The sequence below is a fragment of the Lemur catta genome, chromosome 4 (assembly GCF_020740605.2).
Source record: "Lemur catta isolate mLemCat1 chromosome 4, mLemCat1.pri, whole genome shotgun sequence".
NCBI lineage: Eukaryota > Metazoa > Chordata > Mammalia > Primates > Lemuridae > Lemur > Lemur catta.
The window spans coordinates 17301042-17315817 of record NC_059131.1 but is presented as its reverse complement, the minus strand read 5'-3'; the positions used below and the strand labels follow the sequence as shown (position 1 = coordinate 17315817).

General features: G+C 35.9%; 1 protein-coding gene across 8 annotated transcripts in view; it reads left to right on the top strand.

Annotated features, from left to right (window-relative positions):
- Positions 1 to 14776, top strand: part of ITSN2 (intersectin 2) — a 139248-nt gene that overhangs the window by 105661 nt on the left and 18811 nt on the right. For 2 of the 8 annotated variants that reach the window (XM_045549162.1, XM_045549161.1), the window contains one exon: positions 446 to 3757. The exons of the other annotated variants lie outside the window; for them this stretch is intronic. In XM_045549162.1, the coding sequence (XP_045405118.1) occupies positions 446 to 447 (2 nt within the window). In that variant the 3' untranslated portion in view covers positions 448 to 3757. Of the gene's footprint in view, positions 1 to 445; positions 3758 to 14776 lie in introns of those variants that run through there. 8 annotated transcript variants of the gene reach the window in all.

Genomic DNA, 14776 nt, shown 5'->3' with positions numbered 1-14776 from the left:
AATAATTATTTATCAGAAATTGAAGAGTCATAATTGCTTTTTCAAAGAACATGAAGAATAAATTGTATTGTAACTATGAAGTTCACTCACATTAAGTTTATTATAAAACTATAACTGTAATTGGATATGGTTCAGAAATGCTTAATCCTTAAAGTCAAGAATTGATTTGAGATCTTTTTTATATCTACCCAAATTTTTAGAAATGGATCATCTGCTAATAGTGTGAGTCAGTGAAAACTGGTTAAATTGTAGATTACCATTTGTTTCTTTGGCCCTTATAAGTATTACTTTCATTTTATAATATAATTAGAATATTTTTTAAAGGTTGAGAATTTTAATAATTCAAATTTGTTTAGTTGATGTGTCATGTTATTATTAGTCAAATTTTTTCTCACCCACCCAATTTACATTATGTTCATTTTATTCCTCATTTTTCTTTTTTTAGGACCCAATGTTGTCTTCCAGTTGTGAAAGCACCCCAGAGACCCACTATCCAAGTTTGACTCTAGCGTGGAGGCAGGGCAGGCAGCCCTGATCAAATATCTCCTACACAATTTGTTTACTTCGTTTGAATGTTAGAGCCACTTGTGATTATTTCTTTGTGTTTCTAATTTATAGTTAAAATTTATTTGTAACAAATTAAAGGATAGTGGGTCTTTGTGTGGCTTTCCCTGCTGTTCACTCTGGCATCCTTTAGCATTTTTCTTCTTTTTTAATTTGGTAATTGTAGGTCATTTAGCATGCATATTGAGTTTGCCCTTACATGGTGGGAGTTCAAACACACAAAGACCCACTATTTGCACAAACTATTCTTGCTGGTTTGGAATGGGCTGCCATGCTTTTCTAATGTTATTGCAACATGTATATTCATTACAGAATTCAGATAAAATTTGCTTATGTTCTGCTATTATATTTGATCTAATCCTAATCACAGTGACTTCTTAATTGGCTCAATATGTGGTTTGCCCTCAAATATGTACTGTTTATTACTTTCCAATATGCCACTATGAGTACCAATATTTAGATTTGTTTAAAAGCCAAGAACTGGAAATAGTTTCTTCTCTATTTTTTGTGTATTCAAGATGGAAGCAATAACATTTTGGGGGAGTTTTTTTTGTCTCACAGAAGAGGAAAGTGGCCTGTTCTGGCAGATATGTGCAGACTGGAATATGTTTAATCTGTTTCAGTGGCCCAAGAATGAGCACTATACTATGGTAGTTTCCTTAGGATCTTCACGTGCTCTGGGCTAATGAAGATATTGCATCATGTGCTGCAGCAGTTAGTTGTTACTTCCTTGTTGATGACCTAAAAAGGGATTATTTTGAGGAATGAAAGGCTCCTGTTGTTGACTGTGAGATAAGACACCTTCCCTAGCCTAGACAGAGCATTTATATCTATAATACATTTTAAAGTCAGAGTTCATGTTACCTTTCAGTCAGGTAACTAACTATATATCTCAGTATACAAAGGACACTGGTTGGCATTCTTTTTAATGTATTTAATAAAGATCATAAAGAATGCTTGAAGACTTTAAATGCCCCTGAAACAGGCATACAGGCTCTAGTCAAGAATGAATGAGTGAAGGAAAGATGTGTGGGAACATTCCCTATGCTCATGAAGCTTCTTTGAGGCTAGAAGACTGATTTTACCCTCCAGACTTCTCTGGCTGATACCTATTCTTCAACCACATTGGCTGCTTTGACATAGGAATTTACTTCTTTTCTTTGAATGGAAAACGCTTTAAAAATAACAGACATTATTATAAACTAATATACGTGAGAGTACTTAGCTGAAACAAAAAGGAGTTTTAGTAGACAGTATTAAACTGTATTTGAAAATCAATGAGAAGTTTATGCAATTTAAAATGTTTACAAACTGCAGTGCAATCTACTGTTTGTGAATGTCAAAGTATTATCAGGAAAAGTGTACATACAATCAGAGTCATATTTCCTCATAGAGTTCTGTAAGAGGAGTGAAATATGTTTTTATACTTCTCAGTTTCAGGTAGAGGCATATTTTGTGCAATATTTTTGTTAATGTGCCTATACATTATGAATTAATTATTTCAGTCGTACATTGCCTAAATCATAACTTTACGACACTTGAGAAAGAATCAACAGTTAACACTTCACCAACTTTAATTGTCTATGTTCCAAAATACTTCGTATTATTGGGATGTAGGGAGGTATGTATATGTGCTCCCTGGGGTGGAGATTTCTAGTTAGACCACCTCCATTTTTAGCTTTTGGCATCATCATGATACTTTTATAAATGTGACATTAATAGGAAAGCAATAATTTTACAATCATTTTACAGGTGGAATAACAGATTTGCCTGCATTTTCTAAAAGAGACAGTGCACAGATTGGGTCCTTATGCATTCAGCTGACTCTTCCAAATTGTATAAATTACCTCTTCTTGCCTTTTATTTTCTGAACTTTCTGCTTTTGTGCCCTTTAGTTGAGTTCAGATTAAGGACAGTTATTTTAAATCCATTTTAAACCCTGAGTTAGAAAGCAGACCACCCATTAATTAGCCACATTATTTGGTTTAACATTTTTTCTTTATAATATTGAATTTGGACTTATATACTGATAAATTATTTCAAAAGTATTTTTATAGCTCAAATTGCTTCAGTTTTTCACTGATAAATATAAATTTTTAGGAATGACATTCACATAGAGCTTAGCATCTATAATCAATCTGAAAATAATGTATTCATCAGGTACTTATGGATTAAGTCACATACTGGCATATTTAAGCTGAATTTCAGTCTGGAAAATAAATTTACTGTATCAACTGAAATACCAGTCTTTGTATAGGTATTTTGTCATATATTTGAGAGAAAGCTAAAAAAAGAAACAAAATTGTATGACATATAAGAATAATAATAATAAGTCTTTCTTAAAAGTGCATGCAATTCTTTGCAATACCTCATTCAGCCACATATTTGTTTTCTTCCTCATTCAGTGTAAGGCAGCTTTCAATTTGTTTAGAAGGCAACATTAGAAGGAAAGAGTTTATCAGAAACACAGGATTTTAAAATGGGGTACAACGGAATAAATTTGAATTCCTGTAGGAAGTGAAGAATCAAAATACCTGTTTATTTAAAGATTACAATATGTGATAATCATTTTTGAAGTATTTAATTAAACCTGATGGGTTTTCCAGCAATGAAAAAAATCAGTTCTAAAACCAAAGCTGATCTTTACAAAATTTGAAAATTTAAATCAACCCTATCCATTATATAGTTTCTCTAAAACTTTATCTCAGAGTCATTTTAAAATAATACAACTATTAAAAAGTGTAACTGCTATTTTATTGTTTTAAAGTGGTTTAAAACATTTTAAAATATGAATACTGTAGTTTAAAAGAAAGAAACTTGGGGAAGGAAAAGTCGAGAAAGAAATAAATGCCAATTCCAGTCCAAAGCTTTATTTGCCAAGTTTCTTAGAATGAATTTTACCAAGTTATGAATTCTTGTAAATAGAATCTATAACGGAAATACTGAGAGACTTTTGCCTAAAGTGGCATTATTGGATGCTGCTGTGATGCTACTGTAATGTAATAAATTATTAAATTGTTGCAAAGTGCTGTTTTTGCCTTAAAATTTTATTTTGTGTGTCTTGAAAACTATAGTATTAAAGGTATTGAGATTGTGCAAATGCTGGGCACGCTTGGCATGAGATAATCTGTTTTAATTTTTACAAAATTGTACTATAACTATGCAAGTGTGTTTATTAAAAGGACACAAACTATATTACTTGTATTGTGTATTTCTTTTGAAACATCCTTTAAAACTTATTTTTAGGCCTAGGGCAGTGGCTCATGCCTGTGATCCTAGCACTCTGAGAAGCCAAGGTGGGAGGATCGCTTGAGGTCAGGAGTTCAAGACCAGCCTGAGCAAGAGTGAGACCTCATCTCTACTAAAAATAGAAAAATTAGCCTGGGTGTCGTCATCGTGCACGCCTGTAGTCCCAGCTATTAGGGAGGCTGAGGCAAGAGGATCGCTTGAGCCCAGGAGTTTGAGATTACAGTGAGCTAGAATGATGCCACGGCACTCTTCCCAGGGCGACAAAGCTAAGACTCTGTCTAAAAAAAAAAAAAAACCAACTTATTTTTAATTGTCTATATGTAGTTGTGATTAAATGTCTTTGGAATTTCTCTTTTTCCTTAATGTAGTCTCTGGGTACAGGCCAGCAAATTGTTTTATATCACAGGGGGCAAAAGAAATTTTTAAGTGGTTAAGATGGAGATAATTTGATCCAAGATAATCATGTATCTCAAAAGGGAAAGAAATTTTGATTTTAATATGTTATTGCTTACAAAAGTAAAGGAAAATATAATCTAGAATAATAATAGACCTGTTATTTACATATTTTATTACAACTTTCTTCTAGAAAGGTCAGACAGAACTTAGAAATTAATACTTGTTGCAAATGTAGAGTAAGACTTTTTTAATATAAAAGGGGATCTATATAAAAAAAACTTCAGTGAGTGCTTGGGGGTATCACAGTTAAGTAGAGTATTACACTTAAGTAATCAATTTTGTGGTTATATAAGCCCTTGGATGAAAAGAAAAATATGGATCTAAACCCAACCCATCCATCAATGCATAGCATAAACAATCTGTTTCCCAAAAGCCTTTCCTCTCTTTTGGAAAGGTATTCAACTAACATATAGTAAGTATTTGCATAAGGCCAAGCCATGTACTAGATGCTGGGGTTACAAAAATGAGTGTCAGGTGTTCCTGGCCTTAGGTAGTACATTAGCTCTGTGAGGGAATCAGGCCCATAACAGATAATTACAAAACAGCATACTAAACACAATGATAGATACTTACTGGGCACCACAGGAGTACAGAGGAGGAATACCTAATTCAAACATAGATTGATGAATGAGAGAAGACTTCCTGGAGGAAGCAGCTACCAGATCCGTAAGTAGGAGTAAGCCAGATTGAGGGGTGGGATGATGGAGAGTATGACAAAGACAAAAAAACAGCTTGGCAGGGATGGGGGGAGGTGATTATAAACAGTTCAGTATTGCTAGAGTGGAAGTGTAGAGCCAGGAACAGTGCAAGTTGAGGCTTGAGAGACAGGCCAAAGGCTAAGAGATTCTCTAGCTTGGCTGTGTGTTGGAATCACTTGAGAAACTTTAAAAAGCTATTGATGCCTGGATCCTGATTTTTTTCTTTTTTTTTTTTTTGAGACAGAGTCTTGCTCTGTCACCACGGCTAGAGTGCAGTGGCATGATCATAACTCACTGCAACCTCGAACTCCTGGGCTTAAGCAATCCTCTTGCCTCAGTCTCCTGAGTAGCTGGGACTATAGGCGTGTGCCACCACGCCTAGCTAATTTTTTCTATTTTCAGTAGAGATGGGTCTTGCTCAGGTTGGTCTCGAACCCCTGACCTCAAGTGATCCTCCTATCTCGGCCTTCTAGAATATGGATCCTAATTTAAATGGCCTGAAGTTAGGACTGGTTATGGGGATTTTTTTAAAGCCTCGCAGATGATTTTGGTATGCAGCCAAGTTGGAGGAAAAAAATGATGAAATGGAGTTCTGAGGGAAAATTGGCAGGAGTTGGGGATTGATGGAATGTGAAGGTAGGTGGAAGAGTCGGTTATTCCCACATTTGCGTCTTGGGTCACAGGGTGTGGGATTATGGTGCCACCAACTGCAGTGAAAAATCAAAGTTAGGGAAAGATGATGAGTTTGGTTTTGACTACCTGTGGGACATCCAGATAGAATTGTCTAGCATGTAGTTAGATGAAATCAAGATACATAGCATCAGATGTATACCAGCTGGTGGAATGGCATGCGTATTGGCCATTGCTAAACCAGTGGACATAGATGAGATTACTTGAAGAGATCAGACTTCTGAAGAGATCAACAGTTAAGGATTGGATAGTGAGAGGAACTCATGAAGACAGGAAACAGATTCTGTGAGAATAAAAAATTTGTTGTGTTCATATTGCTGCCAATTTTAAAAAATGAAATTCTGACTGAGCAACCATCTCTTGTACCAGTAAAAAGAAAAGAGGAAAAGTGCTCTTTATTGAGGACTTACTAGTCTAGGACTTTTCTAAGGTCCTTGAAAGTATTACGTCTTTATTATTTTCTTTTTTCAGATGTGGAAATTAAAACTGAGAGGTTAAATAACTTGTCCAAGCTTAACAGCTAGTAAGTGGTAGAGTTGGTTCAGGGTCTGGCTCCGGAGTCCATGCTCCTAACCTCTAGGGCAGTGTACTAACACTGCCGCCATTTTCTTAGCAGTGAAGTTCTGGCTGTACAACCATTACTCACACCAGTGAAAAGAAAAGAGGAAAAATCAGAGACTGCGCAGTGTTTTCTCTATGTGAAAAAGACACACAGGAAAGAGGCAAGGAGGCAAGGACTGAGTATAATAAACAAGGACAGGAGTGTATAACAGTATCCAGAAAGATAAAGCAGAACATAATCACATTTTTTGGTAACAGCTGTATTGAGATATATTATATTTCATATACCATGCAGTTCACTCATTGAAAATGTACAATTCAACGGTTTTTAGTACATTCACAGAATTGTACAACCATTCCCACAATCAGTTATAGAACATTTTCATTACCTCAAAATGAAACCTGGCCAGATGTGGTGGCACATGCCTGCAGTCCCACCTACTTGGGAGGCTGAAGCAGGAGAATCACTTAAGGCTGGGAGTTGGGGGCTGCAGTGCCCCATGATCATGCCTGTGAATCACTGCATTCCAGCCTGGGTAACATAGCAAGACCCTGTCTTTAAAAAGAAAAAAATTAGGCCAGGCACGGTGGCACATGCCTGTAATCCTAGCACTCTGGGAGGCCAAGGCGGGTGGATTGCTCGAGGTCAGGAGTTCAAGACCAGCCTCAGCAAGAGCGAGACTCCGTCTCTACTAAAAATAGAAAGAAATTATCTGGCCAACTAAAATATATATATAGAAAAAAATTAGCCGGGCATGGTGGCACATGCCTGTAGTCCCAGCTACCGGGGAGGCTGAGGCAGTAGGATCGGATTGCTTAAGCCCAGGAGTTTGAGGTTGCTGTGAGCTAGGCTGACGCCATGGCACTCACTCTAGCCTGGGCAACACAGCGAGACTCTGTCTCAAAAAAAAAAAAAAAATTAAATCCTATACAATCACCCCCTTATCACCTTTTGGCCTCTCAACCCCCAGCCCTAGGCAACCACTAATCTATTTTCTGTCTCCATATATTTGCCTATTCTGGACATTTCATATATATGGAATCATAAAATGTATGGGATTTTGTGATTTGCTTATTAGCATGTTTTCAAAGTTCATGTTGTAGCATATATCAGTACATCATTCCTTTTTATGTCCAAATATTCCATTGTATATATAATGCCACATTTTGTTTATTCATCCATTAGTTGATAGACATTCCGGTTATTTTCACTTTTTTGCTATTATGAATAATGCTGCTGTGAACATTTGTGTACAAGTTTATGTGTGAACATATGTCTTTGTTTCTTTGGGGCATATACCTAGGAGTGGAATTGCTGGGTCAAATGATAAATCTATGAGGAACTGCCAGTATGGCTGCACTATTTTATATTCCCACTAGCAGCGTACAAGTGTTTCTGTTTCTCTGCATCCTCACCAACACTTGTTATTATCTGCCTTTTTTATTATAACCATCCTGTGGGTGTAAAGTGACATCTCATTGTGGTTTTGATTTGCATTTCCTCAATGACTAATGATATTGCATATCTTTTCATGGGCTTATTGGCCATTTTTATGTCTTCTTTGGAGAAATGCCTATTCAAATCTTTGCCCGTTTTTTAAATTGAGTTGTCTTCATAATCACTTTTTTAAAAGACTATTTTTTAGAGCAATTTTAGGTTCACAGCAAAATTGAGAGGAAGGTACAGAGATGTTCCATACATGCATAGCCTCCCCCATTAATGTCCCCAAGAGTAGTATGTTTGTTACAATTGATGCACCAACATTGATACATCATTATCACTCAAAAGTTCGTGGTTTACATCAGGGTGCACTCTTGATGTACATTCTGTGGGTTTGGACAAATGTTTCATGACATGTATCCACCATTATAGTATCATAAGAGTATTTTCACTGCCCTAAAAATTCTCTGTGCTCCACATATTCATCTCTCCCTCCCCCCAACCCGTGGCAACCACTGATCTTTTTACTGCCTCCATAGTTTTGCCTTTTCAAGAATGTCATATGATTGGAATAAGTACAGTATGTAATGTTTTCAGATTGGCTTCTTTCACTTAGTAATAGGCATTTAAGTTCCTCCATATCTTTTCATGGCTTGATAATTTCTTTTTATTGCTGAATTATTATTTCAGCTGTGATTATTTAATGCTGAATATTTTCCATTATCTGGATGTACCACAGTTTATCCATTCACTTGCTGAAGGACATCTTGGTTGCTTCCAATTTGTGGTAATTATGAATAAAGCTGCTATAATATCTGCATGTAGGTTTTCGTGTAGACATAAGTTTTCAATTCCTTTGGGTAGATACCAAGGAGGTGGATAGTATGTAAGAGTGTGTTTAGTTTTGTAACAGCCAAACTGTCTTCCAAAGTGGCTATACTATTTTGCATTCCCACTAGCAACCAATGAAAGTTACTGTTCCATATCCTTGCCAGCATTTAATGTTGTCAACATTAAGGATTCTGGCCATTGCAACAGTTGTGTGGTAGTATCTTATTTTAATTTGCATTTACCTGATGACTTATGATGTGGAGCATACTCTCATATGTTTATTTGCCATCTACATATCTTCTTTGGTGAATAGTCTGTTAAGGTCTTTGGCCCATTTTTTAATGGTTATTGTTGAGTTTTAAGAGTTCCTTCCATATTTTGCATAATAGTCCCTTATCAGGCATGTCTTTTGCAAATATTTTCTCCCAGTCTGTAGCTTGTCTTGTCATATTCTTGACCATGTCTTTTGTAAAACAAATGTTTTTAAATTTAATGAAGTCCAGCTTATCAATTCTTTTCTTTCATGGATTGTACCTTTGGTGTCATACCTAAAAAGTCATCACCAAACCCAAGATCATCTAGATTTTTCTCCTGTGTTATCTTCTAAGAGTTTTATAGTTTTGTGTTTCACATTTAGGGCTGTGATCCATTTTGAGTTAATTTTTGTGAAGAGTATAGGTCTGCATCTAGATTTTTTTTTTTTTGCATTTGGACATCCAGTTGTTCTAGCACCATTTGTGAAAAGACTGTCTTTGCTCTATTGCATTGCCTTTGCTCCTTTGTCAAAGGTCAGTTGACTATATGTGGATTTATTTCTGGGCTCTATTCTGTTCCTTTGATCTATTTGTCTATTCTTTTGCCAGTACCAGACTGTCTTGATCACTATAACTTTACAGTAAGTCTTAAGGTCGGATAGTGTCAGTCCTCCAACTTTGTTCTTCTCCTTTAATATTGTGTTAGCTATTCTGGGTCTTTTACCTCTCTATATAAAATTTAGAATCAGTTTTAGAATCACTTTTTAAGCTTTGTGGTAAGCAAGCACAACAAATTATGAAAGATGTGCTTAAGAGAGATGTTTTAATGCTTTTGTGAAAGGCAAAATTCACTTAAGGCATTTGAAGAGAGTGATAAATGAGCACAGTGGTAGTATAGTAAGAAGATTGCTTTGAATCCCATCTCAACCAGCTCACCCCTCTGAGCCTTAGCCTCTCGTCTGTACAGTGAGGATAATAATGCCTACATTGCAGATAACACTTAAGGGATTTATGAAGGGCTTTGTGGTGGAAGTATGCTATCTTGCTATCTGGTACATTGTCTGTACTCAGTAAATATTTGCCAGGTAGATGAAAGCCTATTTTTTTTTTACAAAATAAAATATCCAGTAGTTTTCTAGTGTCCTGATAAAACTTCAATATAAATTCAGCCTTCAGAAAATACACACAGTGTATTTAACTAGATTTACTGTTAAAATCTCAGTGTCTGACACATAATAGATGTTATATATTATGGTAATAACACCTAACATTTGGTAAACATTGTCTGTGCACCAAGTGATGAAATAAACATTTAGGGTTGTCTGGGTAAGTGGTAGACTTGGAATTCAAGTTCAGATCTGAATTCAGAGTTCATGCTCTGAGCCACCACCACACTATGCTGCTTTCTATTAACTGAGAGCTGCTGTTATTCCAAACCACAAAGGCAAAACAGTTATCAGTTAATTCCAAGAAAAGGTGAGAAGAGGGTGAGAAGAGAAGAAAATTAACTGCTATAAATGAACCCAGGCTGATCAAGTTACATTTTAAGGTACTGAAATTCCTTGCCACTGGGATTCCTGTGTTACCAGCGGTCATTCGTTAGCCACCCTGAAATCAGAGTCGGGTAATGCTATAGATTTAGTGTCCTAACCTCAGTGGTTTGTTGCAAAGTGTCCAATTATGTAGTCATAAACAAATTAAAAAATATGAGCCTCATGATCATACTGTTGGAGAAGATTAGTGGTATAGCAGGCTGTTCAGTAATACCAAGAAAAAAATATATTTGCACATGAAACCCCTATTAGCCCAGGACAGATTTGTAGTAATACATGTACTGATACAAAGTGCTGCAGTATATGGAAAAGTTGATTTGAAATTGGCTGTTAGATACAAGGTTTTAATTTCATGTGAGACTGACTAGAAGGGCATATAAGGGGCTAAGTATATCACTTAGACACAAAACAGACTTAAAGGAGCGTAAGGGCTCTGTTGGCTTTTTCAGTGCTTTGGCTATTTGGCATTCAGAATATTTATCCTAAACCCTTTTTTCCTTCAGAATTAAGTTCAGCAAGCATAAGACCAGGTAGGTTTTATACATGCTGTCTTCAGTGATTGCAATATAAGGACCATTCTAAATGGCCTGCCATTTCTAAATGTAAGACTTCAATCAAGATACCTACATTTAGAGATTTAGTAGCTCTAAATTCTATGGTAAGTCACTTAACCACCAAGCTTCAGATTATCTATGTATTGATATAGTTACAATCAAAGTTGTATCAGAGGATTGATCTTGGTAACAGTTATTTTTATTGTTAGAATTGAAAGTTCTGTGTTGGATGAATGTGAAGAAACTACTATTTGGTGATATCTCTTCATAATATTCTATATTCTGAATAGTACATTAATTCCCTCAGTTGAGTCAGTGCAATGACTCTGGCAGGCTAGAAAGTGACGCACATGTTAACCTGACTAACTGCTCTGTGAGGCCAACGTCTGCCGTTTTGTCTGCCATTAGGTCTTTGCCCTCTTAGGCTTATGAGCTTTTCTAGTAGATTCAAAAGTAAAAATAAAGCCAATGAAATTTGTCTTTATCCACTTGCACTTATCAACAGAGATGCTTTTGCAAATTCTAGAATACTATTTTTTTTTTTTGGTTTTGTTTGTTTTGGTTTGGCTTTTTGTTGTTGTTATTGTTATTGTTGTTCCAGAGAGGAAATGGTCAGTCTCCGTAAGTGGAGAAAGACCAATATTACTCTTTTCTGATAGCCAGATATTTTGCTTTCTGTTGGTCAGCAGCATTAGAATACAATATGAACTTCTTCCCTTTTTGTGCTTAACTATTAATAGCAGCATAATAACCTGATGAGGTAGAATTGACAGGTATCAAAAAGATATGAGTTTAAAAATTTGTTCAAGAATTATTTAAATTTCCAAAACTAAAAACACAAATATCTGGCTTTGTGGTAGAAGCATGCTATCTTGCTATCTGGTACATTGTCTGTGCTCAATAAATATTTGCCATGTAAATGAAAGGCTATTTTTTTACAAAATAAAATATTCAGTAATTTTCTAGTACCCTGATAAAACTTCAGTATAAAGTCAGCCTTCAGAAAATGCACACAGTGTATTTAATTAGATTTACTGTTAAAATCTCATCTTTTCACTGAGCTTAACCACAGTGCAACTGAAAGCCATTATGTGATACCCTGGCTGCTTAATTGGGCACACAAAGAATAGCATTGTTTACTGGCATTGCTCCTCAGAATGGGCGAGGACTATTCTGGGACTTATGGCATAATCTGAACAAGACCTCTCTGTGTTAATCATCACAAATTGTCTTTTGTCCTTCACCTTTTGGAATCTTCCCAGATCTTTCTTCTCTCATTTCATAAGGATCTCATTTGCTTCTTGTTCCTGCTTGCACTGTAATTTAGAACAGTGATTGGGACACAGAGTTTTCATCACTTTTATTCATAATTTGTCTTTCAGTTTCCATATCTTCCCACAGTGTGGGGGTCTTGTGGCCCAGCCCACAATTAATTATTCCTCTGGAAACTTTGACCTGATAGTAGCCATGGTCTCTCATTTTTCTTCTTTGCCCACTCTTCCTGTCTTCCAGAGAGGACATACCAGGAAGTTTCATCAGTTTGTCTGTCCACCTATAATTAATTTTGCTATACTGTCTCCGCAGCTCAGAGTTAATCTTCATAACATATTCTGTAAATACTTACTGAAGGCCTACTATGTGTCAGGCACTGGGGATATAGCAATTATAAAACAAACAAATTCCTGTCCCCTTGGAGCTGACATTTGAGTAAACGGAAAATGAACAAAATGAATATGTGAAATACGTAGTGTCTTACAAAAACAAAGCAGGGATGGGGGAAAGGGAATGCTGGGTGGGAGGAAGGTGGATTCAGAGGGATTTTATTTTGAATAGGATACTCAGATAAAGCCTTTCTGAAATGGTGATATGGCAGCAAAGAGTTGAAGGATGAGAGGGATATTTGGAAGGAGCCATGTGGGAATCTGGAAGATCATTCCAGGCAGAGGGGCAGCACATGCAAAGTGGCTGAGCAGGAGCATGCCCATGATGCTTGAGGAGCAGTGCAGAAGCCAGTGCAGCTGGAACAACAGAGGAAACGAGGTGCAGGGCTGACTGAGGAGATGGAGGTTGTTTAGGTTCTTGTGGGCTATTTGTAAGAACTTTGGCTTTTGCTTAAAATGAGAAGAACCCATGGGAGGGTTTTAATGAAAGGAATGACATGATTGGTTGTGTTTTAACAGGATCACTCTGACTTGCTATTTTTAAAGGAGAGAAGGTTCATCAAACAGCTGCAGAATACACATTCTTCTCTTCAGTTCATAGATCATTCTCAAGGATAGACCATATGTTAGGCCACAAAACAAGTCTTCAAAAATTCAAAAAAGTGAAATCATACCAAGTATTTTCTCTGGTTACAATGGAATAAAACTACAAGTCAATAATAAGAAGGACATTGGAAATTCTACGACACACGGAAATTAAACAACGTGCTCCTAAAAGACCAGTGGGTCAATGAAGCAATTAAGAAGGAAATTTAAAAATGTCTTGAAAGAAATGAAAATGAAAACACAAAATATCAAAACCTGTGGGATACAGTAAAAGCAGTAATAAGATGAAAATTTATAGCAATAAGTGCCTACATCAAAAAAGTAGAAAAGTTTCAAATAAACAACTTAACGATGCATCTCAAAGAACTAGGAAAGAAGCGCAAACCAAACCCAAAATTAGTAGAAGAAAAGAAATAATAAAGATCAGAGAAGAAATAAATGAAATTGAAATAAAATGATATAAAAGATCAACAAAACAAAGTTGTTTTTTTGGCAAGATAAACAAAATTGACACAACTTTAGCCAGGCTAAGAAAAAAAGAGAGAAAACCCAAATAAAATCAGAGACCCAAATAAAAAGGAGACATTACAACTGATACTGCAGAAATTCAAAGGATCATTAGAGACAACTATGAGCAACTATATGCGAATAAATTGGAAGACCTAGAAGAAATGGCTAAATTCCTAGACACATACATACAACCTACCAAGATTGAACCAGGAAGAAATACAAAACCTAAATGAACCAATAACAAGTAATGAGATAGAAGCAGTAATAAAAAGTTTCTCATCAAAAAACAGCCCAGGACCCAATGGCCTAACTGCTGAATTCTACCAAACATTCAAAGAAGAAATAATATCAATCCTACTTAAAGTATTCCAAAAAGTCAGGCAGGAGGGAATACTCCCAAACTCATTCTATGAGGCCTATATCACCAAAACCAAAGATACCAAAACCAAAGATACAACAAAAAAAAAAAACTGTAGACCAATATCTCTGATGAACATAGATGCAAAAGTCCTCAACAAAATACTAGCAAACCAAATTCAACACACTAAAAAGATTATTCATCATGATCAAGTGAGATTCATCCCAGGGATGCAAGGATGGTTCGACATACACAAATCAGTCAATATGATACATCATATCAACAGAACAAAGGACAAAAACCTTATGATTATTTCAATTGATGCTGAAAAAGCATTCAATAAAATTCAATATCCCTTCATGTTAAAAATCCCCAAAATACTGGATATAGAAGGACTTACCTCAAGATGATAAAAGCCTTATATGACAGATGCACAGTGAGTATCCTACTGAATGGGGAGAAACTGAAAGCCTTTCCTATAAGACCTGGAACAAGACAAGGATGCCCACTTTCACCACTGTTATTCAACATAGTACTGGAAGTTCTAGCTAGAGCAGTCAGACAAGAGAAAGAAATAAAGGGCATCCAAATTGGAAAAGAAGAAGTCAAATAATCCTTGTTTGCAGATGATATGATCTCATACCTAGAGAAACCAAAAGACTTCACAAAAAAACTGTTAGAACTGTTAAACAAATTCAGTAAAGTTGCAGGATACAAAATCAGTAGAATTTCTGTATGCCAACAGTAAACCATCGAGAAAGTAATCCCATTTATAATAGCTACAAATAAA